The sequence below is a fragment of the Hemitrygon akajei genome, chromosome 23 (genome assembly GCF_048418815.1).
Source record: "Hemitrygon akajei chromosome 23, sHemAka1.3, whole genome shotgun sequence".
In the NCBI taxonomy this organism is placed as follows: Eukaryota; Metazoa; Chordata; class Chondrichthyes; order Myliobatiformes; family Dasyatidae; genus Hemitrygon; species Hemitrygon akajei.
Genome location: NC_133146.1, coordinates 37,208,939 through 37,222,398, shown reverse-complemented (window position 1 = coordinate 37,222,398; position 13,460 = coordinate 37,208,939). Strand labels below are relative to the sequence as shown.

The following is a 13,460-nucleotide window of genomic DNA, read 5'->3' as shown; positions in this document are numbered from 1 at the left end:
AAAATTTTAATTTTTATCTCATCCACCAAAAAATGGTCCAGAATAAAAATAAGGCGTGAAGTACATAGGCAGCTTATGTACACTGACTTTTAATTTTATTTATTTATTTATTTGGAGATAAAGCAAGGTAAAGACCCTTCCAGACCAACAAGTCCACGCTGCCCAATCACACTCATCAAACTACTAACCTATATGTCTTTGGAATGTGGGAGGAAACCACAGCACCCAGAGGTAACCCATGCGGTCACAGATTGTTGGCACTGTAGTAGCATTATGCTAACCACTACACTACAGTATCTGTTAGTGAATACTTGCCCCATAACCTCTAACAATCTCATCAGTCTAGAAGCTATCCACCTCTACCATAAGTACAACAAATAATTTGGCCTTCAGTCATCTGTCACAACAAATTCCATAGATGCACCACCCACTGAAGAAATTCCTCCTCATCTCTGTTTTTAAAGAGACATCCCTTTATTCCAAGGTTGCCATTGGAATTTTGCTAAAGGAAATATCCCCCCTCTTGTGGTAAGCACAATGGGAATAATTCTGCAAAAGTAATATTACGTCAATCAGGCCATTGCCTCTTTTCTGTTGTGTTGCAAAATGCTTTTCACTCAAGGGTTAATTGTTCCAGCAAATACTTCGTGCTTGAACAGTTAATTTCAAGGGATAGACTAGCAATTCTTCATTTTAAGGAAATATGTTTTATCTGTTGCATTGTCATTTGTAGTGACAAGGTTGACAATAATGTAAGAATGCTAACGGCAAAGGTCAACACTGAAGACTTGCCACATTCAGTGTCACGGTGTCTGTCCTTTTTATTTACTTTCAAAACCTGTAGCTGCTAATTTCACCATTTTAGTTTGCCCATATCCACCAGTTGGAGAATAAGGGAAATGTTATTAGCACCAAAACTCTTCTAGGGGCCTTTCTGCACAAAATGGAGGAGAGAAAGCCAATGACACATGGAAGTAATAAACACTAATAATGCAGCAAAGGGAACTGATACAATGTAATAAATAGGCTCTTTCTATCCTGCATCATTCATTCTAATCTCAGATATTCCAAATAATAGCAACAATCACCTATCAACAATGAAATAACAGAAATTCAGAAATCCACTTTTCAAATAGCTTTAAAGCATTTAAACAGAATACATTTCTCCTTTCTCTTTATCTGATAAAAAAAAGATCTCCTAGGAAGGATGCATAGCCTTTTATAATCTGACAGGGTTATGCATTCTTAGACACATACACCATTGCTTTTTGCATCAGCCAACAGTTATAAACAATAAATAAAGGATTTTTGTGCTTAGAATAAATTCATAATTGTGATGAACAGCTGCAATTAGATATTTATATCTTCAAATATAAATATGCATTTGAAAGATGAAACTTCCTTAATCTCCTCCAAAAATGAAACAAGTCTTTTCATGGATCGCCTCTTTCAAATAATCTCATCGCGCCATAATCCATCACCACAATGACACTTTCATACTAGGCCGCAAAGTACTCCAAAATTATGACCACGAGAACTATGCCCTTGCGGCCATAGATCATTTGAGCTTTCAGTTTGTATTGCTTTGGCAGTCAGATCCATCTTAAGCTGAAAAGAGATAGTACTACTGGGAGTCCTAGCAATAGTTTAAGGCAGAAAGAAATTGAAAAATACTCCCTGGTGCTAGCTGAGAGAGGATGGAAAAGGCTTGTTATATAAACTTCAGGCACACCATCTCACCACCTGACTAGGTATTGAAGATGGATTACACAAAACTACAATGAAATAAATGAATGTCAATAAAAAATCAACACAGAATAACCTTAATAATGGAGTACTACTTTGCTTTAAAGATAAAATTCTTTATTAATAAAAAGATTTGTCTACTTATTTTGGAAAATAATAGATAAATAGACAGATAAAATCTTGTTATTGAACTCACAGAAAAGCATCAACTCTTCCAACTAGGCATGATATTGCCTTCAAGACTCATCATTGAATGTTACAATTTCAGATAACCAGCCTTGCCATTTTATCCCAGAATTGACGAAAGGCTTCTCGACCTGTAATGTTGACTCAGACTTTGTCTCCACAGCATTGCTGTATAACTTGTTGGGAGTTCTAGGTTTTCTCTTTTATTTCAAATTTACAGCAACTGCAGTGAGCCATATCTCACAGTTCCTGCATTATTGTCATCCTCCTCGCCCCATGTCCTCATTCTTCATCCTCTCCGCTGGATAGATCAGCTCCAATTAACAAATCATCATCGTGTTCTCCACGGGCATCACAACTTTCACTATTCACCCAATCACATACACACCTTTCATTCTCTGTCCTGCCTCTCCTCTACAACTTGAAACATGCTGGTTTTCAAAGTGCTCTTCCTTCTGAAACATACGATCCTGAGGACTGACGGAAGAATCTAGAACTAGTGGATACTGGTTAAATATAAAGAATCCCCATTGGCAAAAAGATGGTGAAATACAGCAAGAATATCCATGTAGGAAAGAGGAGAAACAACTCCTAAAAAACCTTCCAATCCTTAATCTCTAATTCCTTGATTCAATCTGCCCTCCAAACTGTGACAGATGTTTTCACAAATTATTTGGAACATATCTAGAAGTTTGACAACTTAACGTTGTCTTCTGATGGGGATATTGTCTATGGTAAAAACACAAGCGGTCTGCAGGATGCAATTCTGAGCAAAATAGCTTAGAAATTTCAGGTAGCAAAACTAATATCCTCTGACCAGGTATAGGTTATGGATTGCATACTTATTGAACATCCTTGGCATGGAGAGACTTGAATGTACTGCCTCAAGATTCTAAGTTCCGTATGGCAGCTATATATCATATATATATTCCGTATATCTATCAGGAGGAGCTGGCAGAGTAGTTAAGCAGTTATTTTGCTTTTATCTTTAAAGCAGAAGATGTCATGAATACCCCACTAATACTGAAAAATGCTAGTAATGAATTTAAATACCATTACTCTTACTACAGAAATTTCATGGGGTATATTTATAGATCTAAACACAAGGCATGGCTTACATCTTGGGATCCTAAAGTAAGTAAAGCAAAATGGTGGACACATAGGCTACAATCTTCCAAAATCCCTTAGATTCTGAAGAAAGCTGCTAATGTGACACCCCTTATTCAAAGAGGGCAGCAAACAGCAGGCAATTATTGTCTAACTAGCTTTACATCCATTGTTGGAAAAATATTAGAATCTATTATTAAAGTTAGAGCAGCAGAGTTGGAAAATCAGAATCTTATCAAGCAGAGTCACCATGGCTTCATGCACGTTGAATTTATTCCTCATTCTATTACATATGCTCCAAATAATTTATGTCACCATTTTATTCCCTTTGCATTTCCACTCATCTGAATCAACCACCTTGCCAATGTTAAAAAAAAGTCCTGCATCACAAAAGCAGAAAACTTCAGTCATCATGGTCCAGGTGCCCAAAATTGTCTTCATAGTCTCCTGTCTTTAATCAAATACTATTTTCTGCATCAAAGCCTACCTTGTCCATGTTGACTTTGGTCAATTTTTCTCCAAATACCTGAAATCTACCACGGGATGACAATAGCACTCACTGTAATATAACACTGAATTAATGTAGATATATCTATAACACAGCATTAAAATACAATTTATCTTTCACTGTAGTACATTACTGAATTACATTTGTTTTTGCTGCAATAAAACAAATTATGAAAGTCTCTAAATAAAAAGTCATCAAGTTCAGAAAGGGATAGGACTTCCAGTAACATGGGGGAGCAAAATTGAAAAGGGTGATGAACACAGGACTGAAGATGTTACATTTGAATGCATGCAGTACACGGATCTTGTAGTACAGTTAAAAATTGGCAGGTATGACATTGTGAGCATCATTGAGTTGTGAATGAAAGAAGGTAATTGTTAGGAGTTTAAAATTTAAGGATACAATGAGAGGGATAATAAATCAGCCATGATGGAATGGCAGAACAGACTCGATGGGTCAAATAGCCCTGTTCTGCTCCAATGTCTTATGATTTTATGGTCTAATTACTGTATAGCTAGGTTGGTACCATGTTTGAGGCATCATATTATGGGTTCAAATGTCCCACCCCACTTACTTCAAGTGAAATAAATCATGAGTGGCCGTTGTATATTTTCTGTACACAGAACAATACAGCACAGAAACACACCCATCAGCCCATGATGTTGTGCTAAACTAATTAAACTAGTAATTATACAGGTAACTAAAGCAATCCTTTCTGTCTACATGTGTAAATGTAGGTCTTTCTTTCATTAGATCACACAACATTCATCCTTCCTTTAAGGTCAAGATTTGCAAAACCAGATTCAGCAGAAGTTGTCCACACATGCCCTGTGATATCTGGAATGAGGTTATGCTGGCTGTTACCAGAATACGCTTATGTGGGGCAGAGTACTGTCTCATCATTCCTGATCCTCATTCTCACCTCCCATTTTCCCCTAAACTCAGAATTTCTGCTGAGTTACAAGCAGCAGATGCCATAAGTATGAAGCTGTTATTTTCACCAGTCCCACTTTACATTATAACCTTTCACATATCTTTTCAAATGCATAGCAAGTGCAATAATGGGCCTGTTCCAAGTTGCCATAGTGCAATGTCATACTTGAAATTTGCTACAGAGAACCCAGATGTGATCTTTGTTGGGCCTCAAAACAGGGCATTTGTGCAGGTTTTTCCAAAGCGAAATCAACTTCTGTTTGGATCACTCTGATGGTCCAATTTGTAACTTGCTTTGCATCACTTGCAAGAGCTACCTAATGACTGGATACTTCAGTGGGAGGTCAGACTGTTGTCATGCTGATTCACTTTTAAACTGGGAGACCATTCTCATGGGCATTAATTATACTATGCAAAGGAACTTGTGGGTTGGCACAGTAGTCCAACTGTCTTTCCTCCAGCAACAACATACACAAGGTCAAAATCATTTTGCTCACAAACTAAGTGCACTTGCTCCAGACACAATGCGATTTCCCAATAAAAAGCATAAGCAGTAGAATTTAGCATTAACTGGAGCTTGCTTGTCGGAATACTGAACACAAACATAAGAAAATCTGCAGATGCTGGAAATCCAGTACTGTCACAATACTGAATTTGCAGATGCATTGAACCAAGAAACTAAATTGCCTGTGTGCTGAAATCAAAAATACAAGCAGGCAGCATAAAGCTGGGGTTCTTTCCGTATTCCTAACAATGTTGTAAGTTAATCATATGGACTTTGGTGAGGCAATTAAATAATACTGGTGCTCTTCTGTAAAGGTATTGCACCTACCAGTGGAAATCCTAGGGCTACAGATCTCTTGGGTTAATGGTCACACTTAGATATCGAACTTATTTATTCAGAAAGATTTAATATTATGCATATATAAAAAGGAAACAGTAGTTTGTGATACGTTCTCCGATGAAACATGAAATTCATAGTTCACATTGACATTAAAATGCTTCACAAACTTTATTTCTCCCACCTATCAATGATAAGAAACTAGTATTCAAATAAGAATATATTCTAAACTAAATTAACATAAAACTAGATATGCATACTTACATTTTCAGCTCTGAGTCTCCATCTAGTCATGTATATGAATTCCATGGTATGATCCTTCCCCATAATTTCCCCATTGCATAGAACATCCAGCTTTGGGAAGAAAACAAAAGTCAGTATTTTGTTATATTACATAAATAGTTTTCAATTTCTAACTAAAAGAAGTAATTTTGTTCATCAACCACTGACCCTCAAAATGAAAAATTGTAAATGTTATGTTTGAGAATGAAAGTTTGATTTATGAGTTATCACTTGCAGAGAAACGAAGACACTCCAATCTACTGCTTATATCATCCAAACACATAAACCAAATAATCCAAACAAGATCAAGTTCAAGTTAAGAGAACCAATTATTCTCTGGTGTTCAGTCCTGACCACCAATTGCATCCCTTTTATTTATATTGGAATTGAAAGCAATAGTTGAGGAGAATCAATGGGCATTGTGAGTCAATGTCACCATACCTTCTTAAAATGTTCCATTTTGTGGTTATTATTTTGCTTATGTTTTCAAAATCATCCAGTCTAAAAACTGTTTATTCATATGTCTCACTTAATGGCTCATTAAGTAAATACATTATGCAGTGATCCTTCGCTACTAGCAATTATTATCAGGTTGTGTGAGGCTTGACAAACAATGTTAGCATTTTTGCCAGAAGGTGGTCTTTTGCAATATAGGTTACAGTTCAAGAACTGTAACTTCACAATAAAAAAGTTAATTCTCGATCAAGCTAATTGTTCACCTGATTTTTGTTGAACTATTGTGTGACATGGTAAACGTGAAAACAACATCTTCAGTATTTTTTTTGGAAATGCTCCCAATCTGTCATTGTAAATTCAGGAACTGCTTTGCCAAACTTTTAATTAAATCGCAGTACCAAAGGGGAACTACCTCCAAAGCACTTGCCAATTAATATTTAATTATATTTAAAATTCCTCTGCTTAACAGTCAACTAAAAAGCACTGGAAATCTTAAGGGTTACACTGACAAACTGTACTGTGATTCCTCTAAAGTAGGCAGAGTTCTGCTGTTTAATAAAACCTTACATACAATGTCTTACTTTGTGATTTTCGGTGTTTGCACTTTGCATGCCTTACTCTGTTTATATCCCTCCCTCTCTTCCTCCTTCTGGTACTAATGTCCTTCGCGTTTTCAGATACTGAGTAATTAGGTATTTTTTTCGATGTGTCATTCTTTGCCTAACACAGCAAATTAATAGTTTTCGACTGAAAACCTGTGTAGGCTTTAATTTTATATTGGATGATATGAGCAAAAGTTTCTTACTGACAAATATTTTCAATTTCAATTTATGTAATCAAAAGTTTGCTGAATACTGCATAACATAAACACTCTTTCCAATTAAAATCTGACCCACACGTCAAAAAGGAGCAAGGTTTATTGTATTAATCAAGTTTAAAGAAAAGAACATCAGAGATTAATCCCAAACTGTTTGAAGGAAACAAAAAACAAGAGTGATTACAGAACACCAAAGGAACAAGAATAGCCCAAGTTAAATTTAACCTTATGCATTCATTTGCAACTTCATTTATATAACTAAATCAGAATCAGGTTTAATATCACCGGCATATGTCGGGTTAGATTTACGTTAAGCACCGCTCCATGAAGATGTCCTGCATACTACACACGCTAACACTCATGATGAAGCTGACTAATTTTACAACTCTGCAGCTTCCTTTGATCCTGTGCTTAGCCCCTCCTCCACAGCAGATGGTGATGCAGCCAGTCAGAAAGCTTTCTATGGTACATCTGCAGAAATTTTCAGATGTTTTAGGTGACATACCAAATCTCCTTAAACACCGAATGAAATATAGCTGCTGTCTTGCCTTCTTTATAGCTGCATCAAAATGTTGGGACCAGGTTAGGTCCTCAGAGATATTAACACCCAGTAACTTGAAATCGCTCACTCTCTCCATCTCTGATCCCTCTGTGAGGACTGAGCTTCCTCGTTGTTTTATAAACTTCATGGGCACTACAGAAATTTATAAAAATGTAATGCAATTTTTATAAACTACATAGACTCTACAGAAGATCCCCTCCTCCTCTTTGGGAAAAATACCAGCTTAGATATTGAATACTGATGCACCATCAATAACTCTCTCTGAGACGTGAAGGCGAGATAGTGGCTTTTATTGACTGGAAGAAGGAACAAGCAGTAGTTGACCACCATACTACATCCTGGAGACTGAGGCCAGGCTCAGGCCTCAATCGCCTTTATACCGGGGTCTGTGGGAGGAGCCACAGGAGCAGTCAGCAGGGGGCGTGTCCAGACAGGTATATGTAGTTCACCACAAATACCATTCAAATTTATTACTAAAACATTGTATTATGTTTAGCATGTACTGTAACAGAGATGGAGGTACCAATTCCATTGCAATAGTTAATTGCTGGCATTTAAAAATCATACTGTTGTGTTTTGAAATGCCAAATGCTGACATGTAGGCAACACGATGAAGCAGCATTATCATTCCAAAGCCAAGTGTCTGCCAGCTGTTCTCCAGCAGCCGAGTTATGTAGGTTAGTCCTTAAAGAGGCCAGCTCAGCATCACTATACACATACTGTTGTAAGTAGCATGCTTTTGCTCGTGTAACACCCAAAAGTACCTTCACCCTCAGCTCTAGAAGAGAAATGTGGAAATCTTGCTGGATGCAATTCAAGTTCACGTTCAAGCTCAATAGTCATTCAGTCATATACACATATTGCAAAATGAAAGTGTTCCTCTGGGGCTAAGGTGCAGAACACAGTGCATAGAGTTAACACATATAGTTATGATAACAAATACTTTAATAAAATAATATTAGCCTAAGTCCTGAGTGTCATGGCCTGAAGATTGATGGTGCACGGTTCTTGTCAAGGAGCCACATTTCTGCAAGAACAAACACGCAGCATTTCCTCATCTTGCACCGAGCCAGCTGCAAAGCTTGCTTCCAGGGAGTGAACACTGGGGGGCAGCACTAATGGAAGAGCTGGTCAGCAGGGGCTAGCCTCCCACCTAGTGCAGATTCCAGCACACCAGCGGTGCCCCTGTTCTCTCCCACACCACCTCCTCCCCTTGGTGGCTGTAACAGGCAATGATGCAGTACGAGGACCTGGTCCAGGCAACAACTGAAGCCACACAGCTCCCCCACCCCTGCCATCCAAATCACCAATAAACCAATGAACTGAATTAGCAGTATTTTCTATAAACAGAGTGTTGTGATCAAAGAAAACTGTTTAAGACAAATCTGCACCATTTGTTGGACTGTAGAAAGAAGGGATCTGCAAAAGACTGCCAGTGTCCCTGGGTGTCACCAGCTCAGAAGATCTATGCTGGGCTCAACATCCTGATGCAATTATGAAGAGGGCAAATCAGTGGCTACATTTCAATCGGAGTTTGAGGAAGCTTGGTATGTCACCAAAGCCCCTAGCAGATTTCTACCGATGTACCATGGAGAACATTCTCATTGTTTGCATCACTGTCTGGTAAGGAGGGGCTATTGCACAGGACAGAGGGTTGTAAACTCAGCCAGCTACATCATGGGCATTAGCTGCCCCACCATCGACGACATCTTCAAAAAGGCGGCATCCATCACTGAGAACCCCACCACCCAGGACATGCCCGCTTCTCACTGCAACCATCAGAAATGAGATACAGGGACCTGAAGACACACACTTAATGTTTTAGGAACAGCTTCTTCCCCTCTGTCCAGTTGTTCTGAACAACCAACGAACCCATGAACACTACCTCAAAATTATTTTTCTCTCTTTTTGAACTTTTTCACCACTTATTAAATTTAAAAATTCCTGATTGTAGGTAGATGACCACCAGGAAAAGTAAGGAGAGTAGGCAGTCGGTGCAGGGTTCCCCTATGGACATTCCCCTCAGCAATAAGTATACCCCTTTGGATACTGTTGGTGGGGGGGGGGGGGTGAGATAATCTATCAGAGCACAGCAGCAGCAGCCAGACTAGTGGCATTCTGGCCGTCTCTGAGGCTCAGCTGGGAAGGGCAAAGTTAGGCAGTGTGATAGTGATAGGAGACTTGATAGTTAGAGTGGGACGAACAGCAGATGATCTGTGACCGCAAAAGTGAAGCCACAATGAGGATGAAGTGTTGCCTCCAAGTTGCTCGGGTCCAGAATGTTTCAGAATGGCCACAGAAGATGCTAGGGTCCAGAATGTCTCAGAATGGCCACAGAAGATTCTCAAGAGGGAGGATGAGTAGCCAGAGATCGTGGTGCACATTAGTACCGATGACATAGGTAGAAATGGGGAAGAAGTCCTGTACAGTGAGTATTGGGAGTTAGGGGAGAGGCTGAAGAGAAGGATCTCCAAGGTAGTAATCTCTGGATTACTCCCAGTGTCACGTGCTAGTCAGGGCAGGAATAGGATGATAGTGCAGATAAATGAGCAGCTGAGGGAGTGGTGCAGGGAGAAGGGTTTCAGAATTCTGGAACTTTGCGATCTCTTCTGGAGAAGGTACGATCTGTACAAAGACCTAAACACAAAGGGACCAATATCCTTGCGGGCAGGTTTGCTACAGCTGTTGAGAAGAGTTTAAACTAACTTGGCAGGGATATGGGAAATGAGTGATAGAGCTGAGGATGGGGCAATTGGTATACAATTCGAAGCATTGTGTAGTGAGACTGTGAGGAAAAATAGGAAGATGAGAGGGCCAAATTGCAGTCCGTGGGATGAGTTGAATTGTAATATGGGGGCAAAATCAAAAATGGTGATAACACCGGACAGAAGGTGTTGTATTTGAATGCACACAGTAACTGCAATGTGGTAGATGATCTTGTAGTGCAGTTAGAAATTGACAGGTTGTGGGTATCACTGAGTCGTGGCGGAAAGATCAAAGTTGGGAGTTTAATATCCAAGGATATACATTGTATCAAAAGGACAAACAGGTAGGCAGATGGGGTGGGGTGGCTCTGTTGGTAAAAGGTGAAATCAAATCATTAGAAAGAGGTGACATAGGATCAGATGATGTAGAATCCTTGTGGGTAGAGTTAAGAAACTGCAAAGGTAAAAAGACCCTGATGGGAGTTAGATACAAGCCCCTGAACAGCAGCAAGGATGTGGGATAAAATTACAATGGGAGTTAGAAAAGGCATGTAATATGGGTCATGTTACGATAATCATTGGGAATTTCAATATACAGGTAATTTGGGAAAATCAGGTAAGTTCTGGATCCTAAGAGATGAAACTTGTAGAATGTCTATGCATTGGCTTTTCAGAACAGCTTGTTCTTCAGCCCATTAGAGGAAAGGCAGTTCTAGATGGGTGTTATGTAACAAACCAGATTTGATTAGGGAGCTTAAGGTAAAGGAATCCTTAGGAGAGACTGATTATAATATGTTAGAATTTACCCTGCCATTTGAGAGGGAGAAGATAAGGTCAGATGTATCAGTATTACAGCAGAGTAAAGGAAATTGGTTCCTTAAGGTTGTTATAGCCAGGGGTGGTCATGGGGACAAGCTCCCACTATCTATTAAATGCTCTCAATGGTCTGCGCCTCAAATAACCTCTGACAACCAACTATAGCTCCTGGCTTTCACGTGTGGTTTAGCCACTAAGCCTGGAGAATCTGTTTATACTGACAGGAGAAGGGGTAACGGCGGGTTACTGATTTCGTAAATCCAGTCGCTTCGGGTAGATGGGGCTCATCAGCCGTTGTTGAAAGCTCACCTAGGAGAAGGAAAACTCTGATTTCAAACCTCCGCTGTCTTGCGGCTATACCCACTCATGGGGAAGGCTTCAGGAGTAAACCTCGAGGGAAAAATCTGGAGCTGAGTCACTAAGGCAATCCTATATTAAGTTCAATGCTGACTAGCAACTCCTGCGACGCTACTGGTACCAAACTTTATCGGTCTCTGCTGTTCCTTTGTGTTCATCAGATGCATGGAGAGGTGGAGCTTGCTACATGGGCACCAGCTTGCTCTCCATATTGTACTGCCCAGGCTTATGTGACAAGACAGCTAGGATGCAATATCCATGGTCCACTCTGACTGACAGTGGCCATCATCCTCCTTAAAGGGAATTACAGAGGCATGAGAGAGGAGGTGATTGAAGTTGATTGGTAGACAACACTAGAAGGGATGATGGCAGAACAGCAATGGCTGGAGTATCTGTGGGCAATTCGGGAAGCACAGGATATATACAACCCAAAGATGGAGAAGTGTTCCAAATGAGATAGACAACTGTGGCTGACAAGGGAAGTCAAAGAGAGTATAAAAACAAAAGAGAGGGCATATAATATAGCAAAAATTTGTGGAAAGTTAGAGGATTGGGAAGCTTTTAAAAACCAACAAAAGATAGCTAAAAAAAAAACATAAGGAGAGAAAAGATGAAGCACGAAGTTAAGTTAGCCAATAATATAAAAAAGGATACCAAAAGTTTAATCAGATTATAAAGAGTAAAAGAGAAGTGAAAGTGGATATGGAACTGCTGGAAAATGATGAAAATATAGTAATGGGGACAAAGAAATAACTTAATAAGTATTAATTGTGTCTTCATTGTGGAAGACGCAAGCAGAATCCTACCAGAATTTTGAGGATGCCGGGGGGTAAAAGTGAGAGTAGTTGCTATTACTAAGGAGAAGGTCCTTGGGAATCTGAAATTTCTGAAGATAGGTAAGTCACCTGGACCAGATGGACTACAACCCAGGGTTCTGAAAGAGGTAGCTGAAGAGATTGTGGAGGCATTAGTAATGATCTTTCAAGAATCACTAGGTTCTGGAATGGTTCCGGAGGACTGGAAAGTTGCAAATGTCACTCCTCTCTTTAAGAGGGGAAGGAGACAGAAGAAAGGAAATGATAGGCCAGTTAGCCTGACTTCAGTGCTTGGGAAGATGCTGGAGTCCATTATTAAGGAAGAGGTTTTGGGTACTTGGAGGTGCTTGATAAAGTCGGCCAAAGTCAGCATGAAGGGAAAGCCTTGCCTGACAAATCTGTTGGAATGCTTTGAGGAAGTAATGCAGGATAGACAAAGGAGAATTAGTGAATGTCATTTACCTGAATTTTCAGAAGGCCCTTGACAAGGTGCCACATATAAGGCTGCTTATCAAGATAAGTGCCCATGGTATTACAGGAAAGATGAAAAAAACTGGCTGACTGGCAAGAGGCAAAGAGTGGGAATAAAGGGGACCTATTCAGGTTGGCTGTCGGTGACTGGTGATGTACCACTTCTTTTAACTTTATATGTCAGTGACTTGGATGATGGAATTGATGGTGTTATGGCCAAGTTTTCAGATAATACAGATAGGTGGAGGGGCAGGTGGTGGTGAGGACACAAGGAGTCTGCAGAAGGACTTAAATGGATTGGAGAATGGGCAAAGAAGTGGCAGGCGGAATATAGTGTGGGGAAGAGTATGGTCATACACTCTGATAGAAGGAATAAAGGCATAGACTATTTTCTAAACAGGAGAAAATTCAAATATTAGAGGTGCAAAGGGGGTTGGGAGTCCTTGTGCAGAATTCCGTGAAGGTTAACTTGCAGGTTGAGTCGGTGGTAAGAAAGGCAAATGCAATGTTAACATTCATTTTGAGAGGACTGGAATATAAAAGCAAGGATGTAATACTGAGGCTTTATGGCATGGATCAGGCTGCACTTGGAGTTTTATGGTCAGTTTTGGGCCCCCCCTACCTAAGAAAAGATGGGCTGGCATTGGAGAAGGTCCTGAGGAGGCTCATCAAGTCAAGTCAAGTCACTTTTTTTGTCATTTCGACCATAACTGCTGGTACAGTACATAGTAAAAATGAGACGTTTTCCAGGACCATGGTGTTACATGACACAGTACAAAAACTAGACTGAACTATGTAAAAAAAAAACAACACAGCAAAAGCTACACTAGACTACAGGCCTACACAGGACTGCATAAA

General features: G+C 39.7%; 1 protein-coding gene across 5 annotated transcripts in view; it reads right to left on the bottom strand.

The window, feature by feature from the left end:
• Positions 1-13,460, bottom strand: part of pcgf5b (polycomb group ring finger 5b) — a 147,659-nt gene that overhangs the window by 9,708 nt on the left and 124,491 nt on the right. For all 5 annotated transcript variants that reach the window (XM_073027424.1, XM_073027423.1, XM_073027426.1 and 2 more), the window contains one exon: positions 5,586-5,675. In XM_073027424.1, coding sequence (XP_072883525.1) covers positions 5,586-5,675 — 90 coding nt within the window. The remainder of the gene's footprint in view (positions 1-5,585; positions 5,676-13,460) is intronic.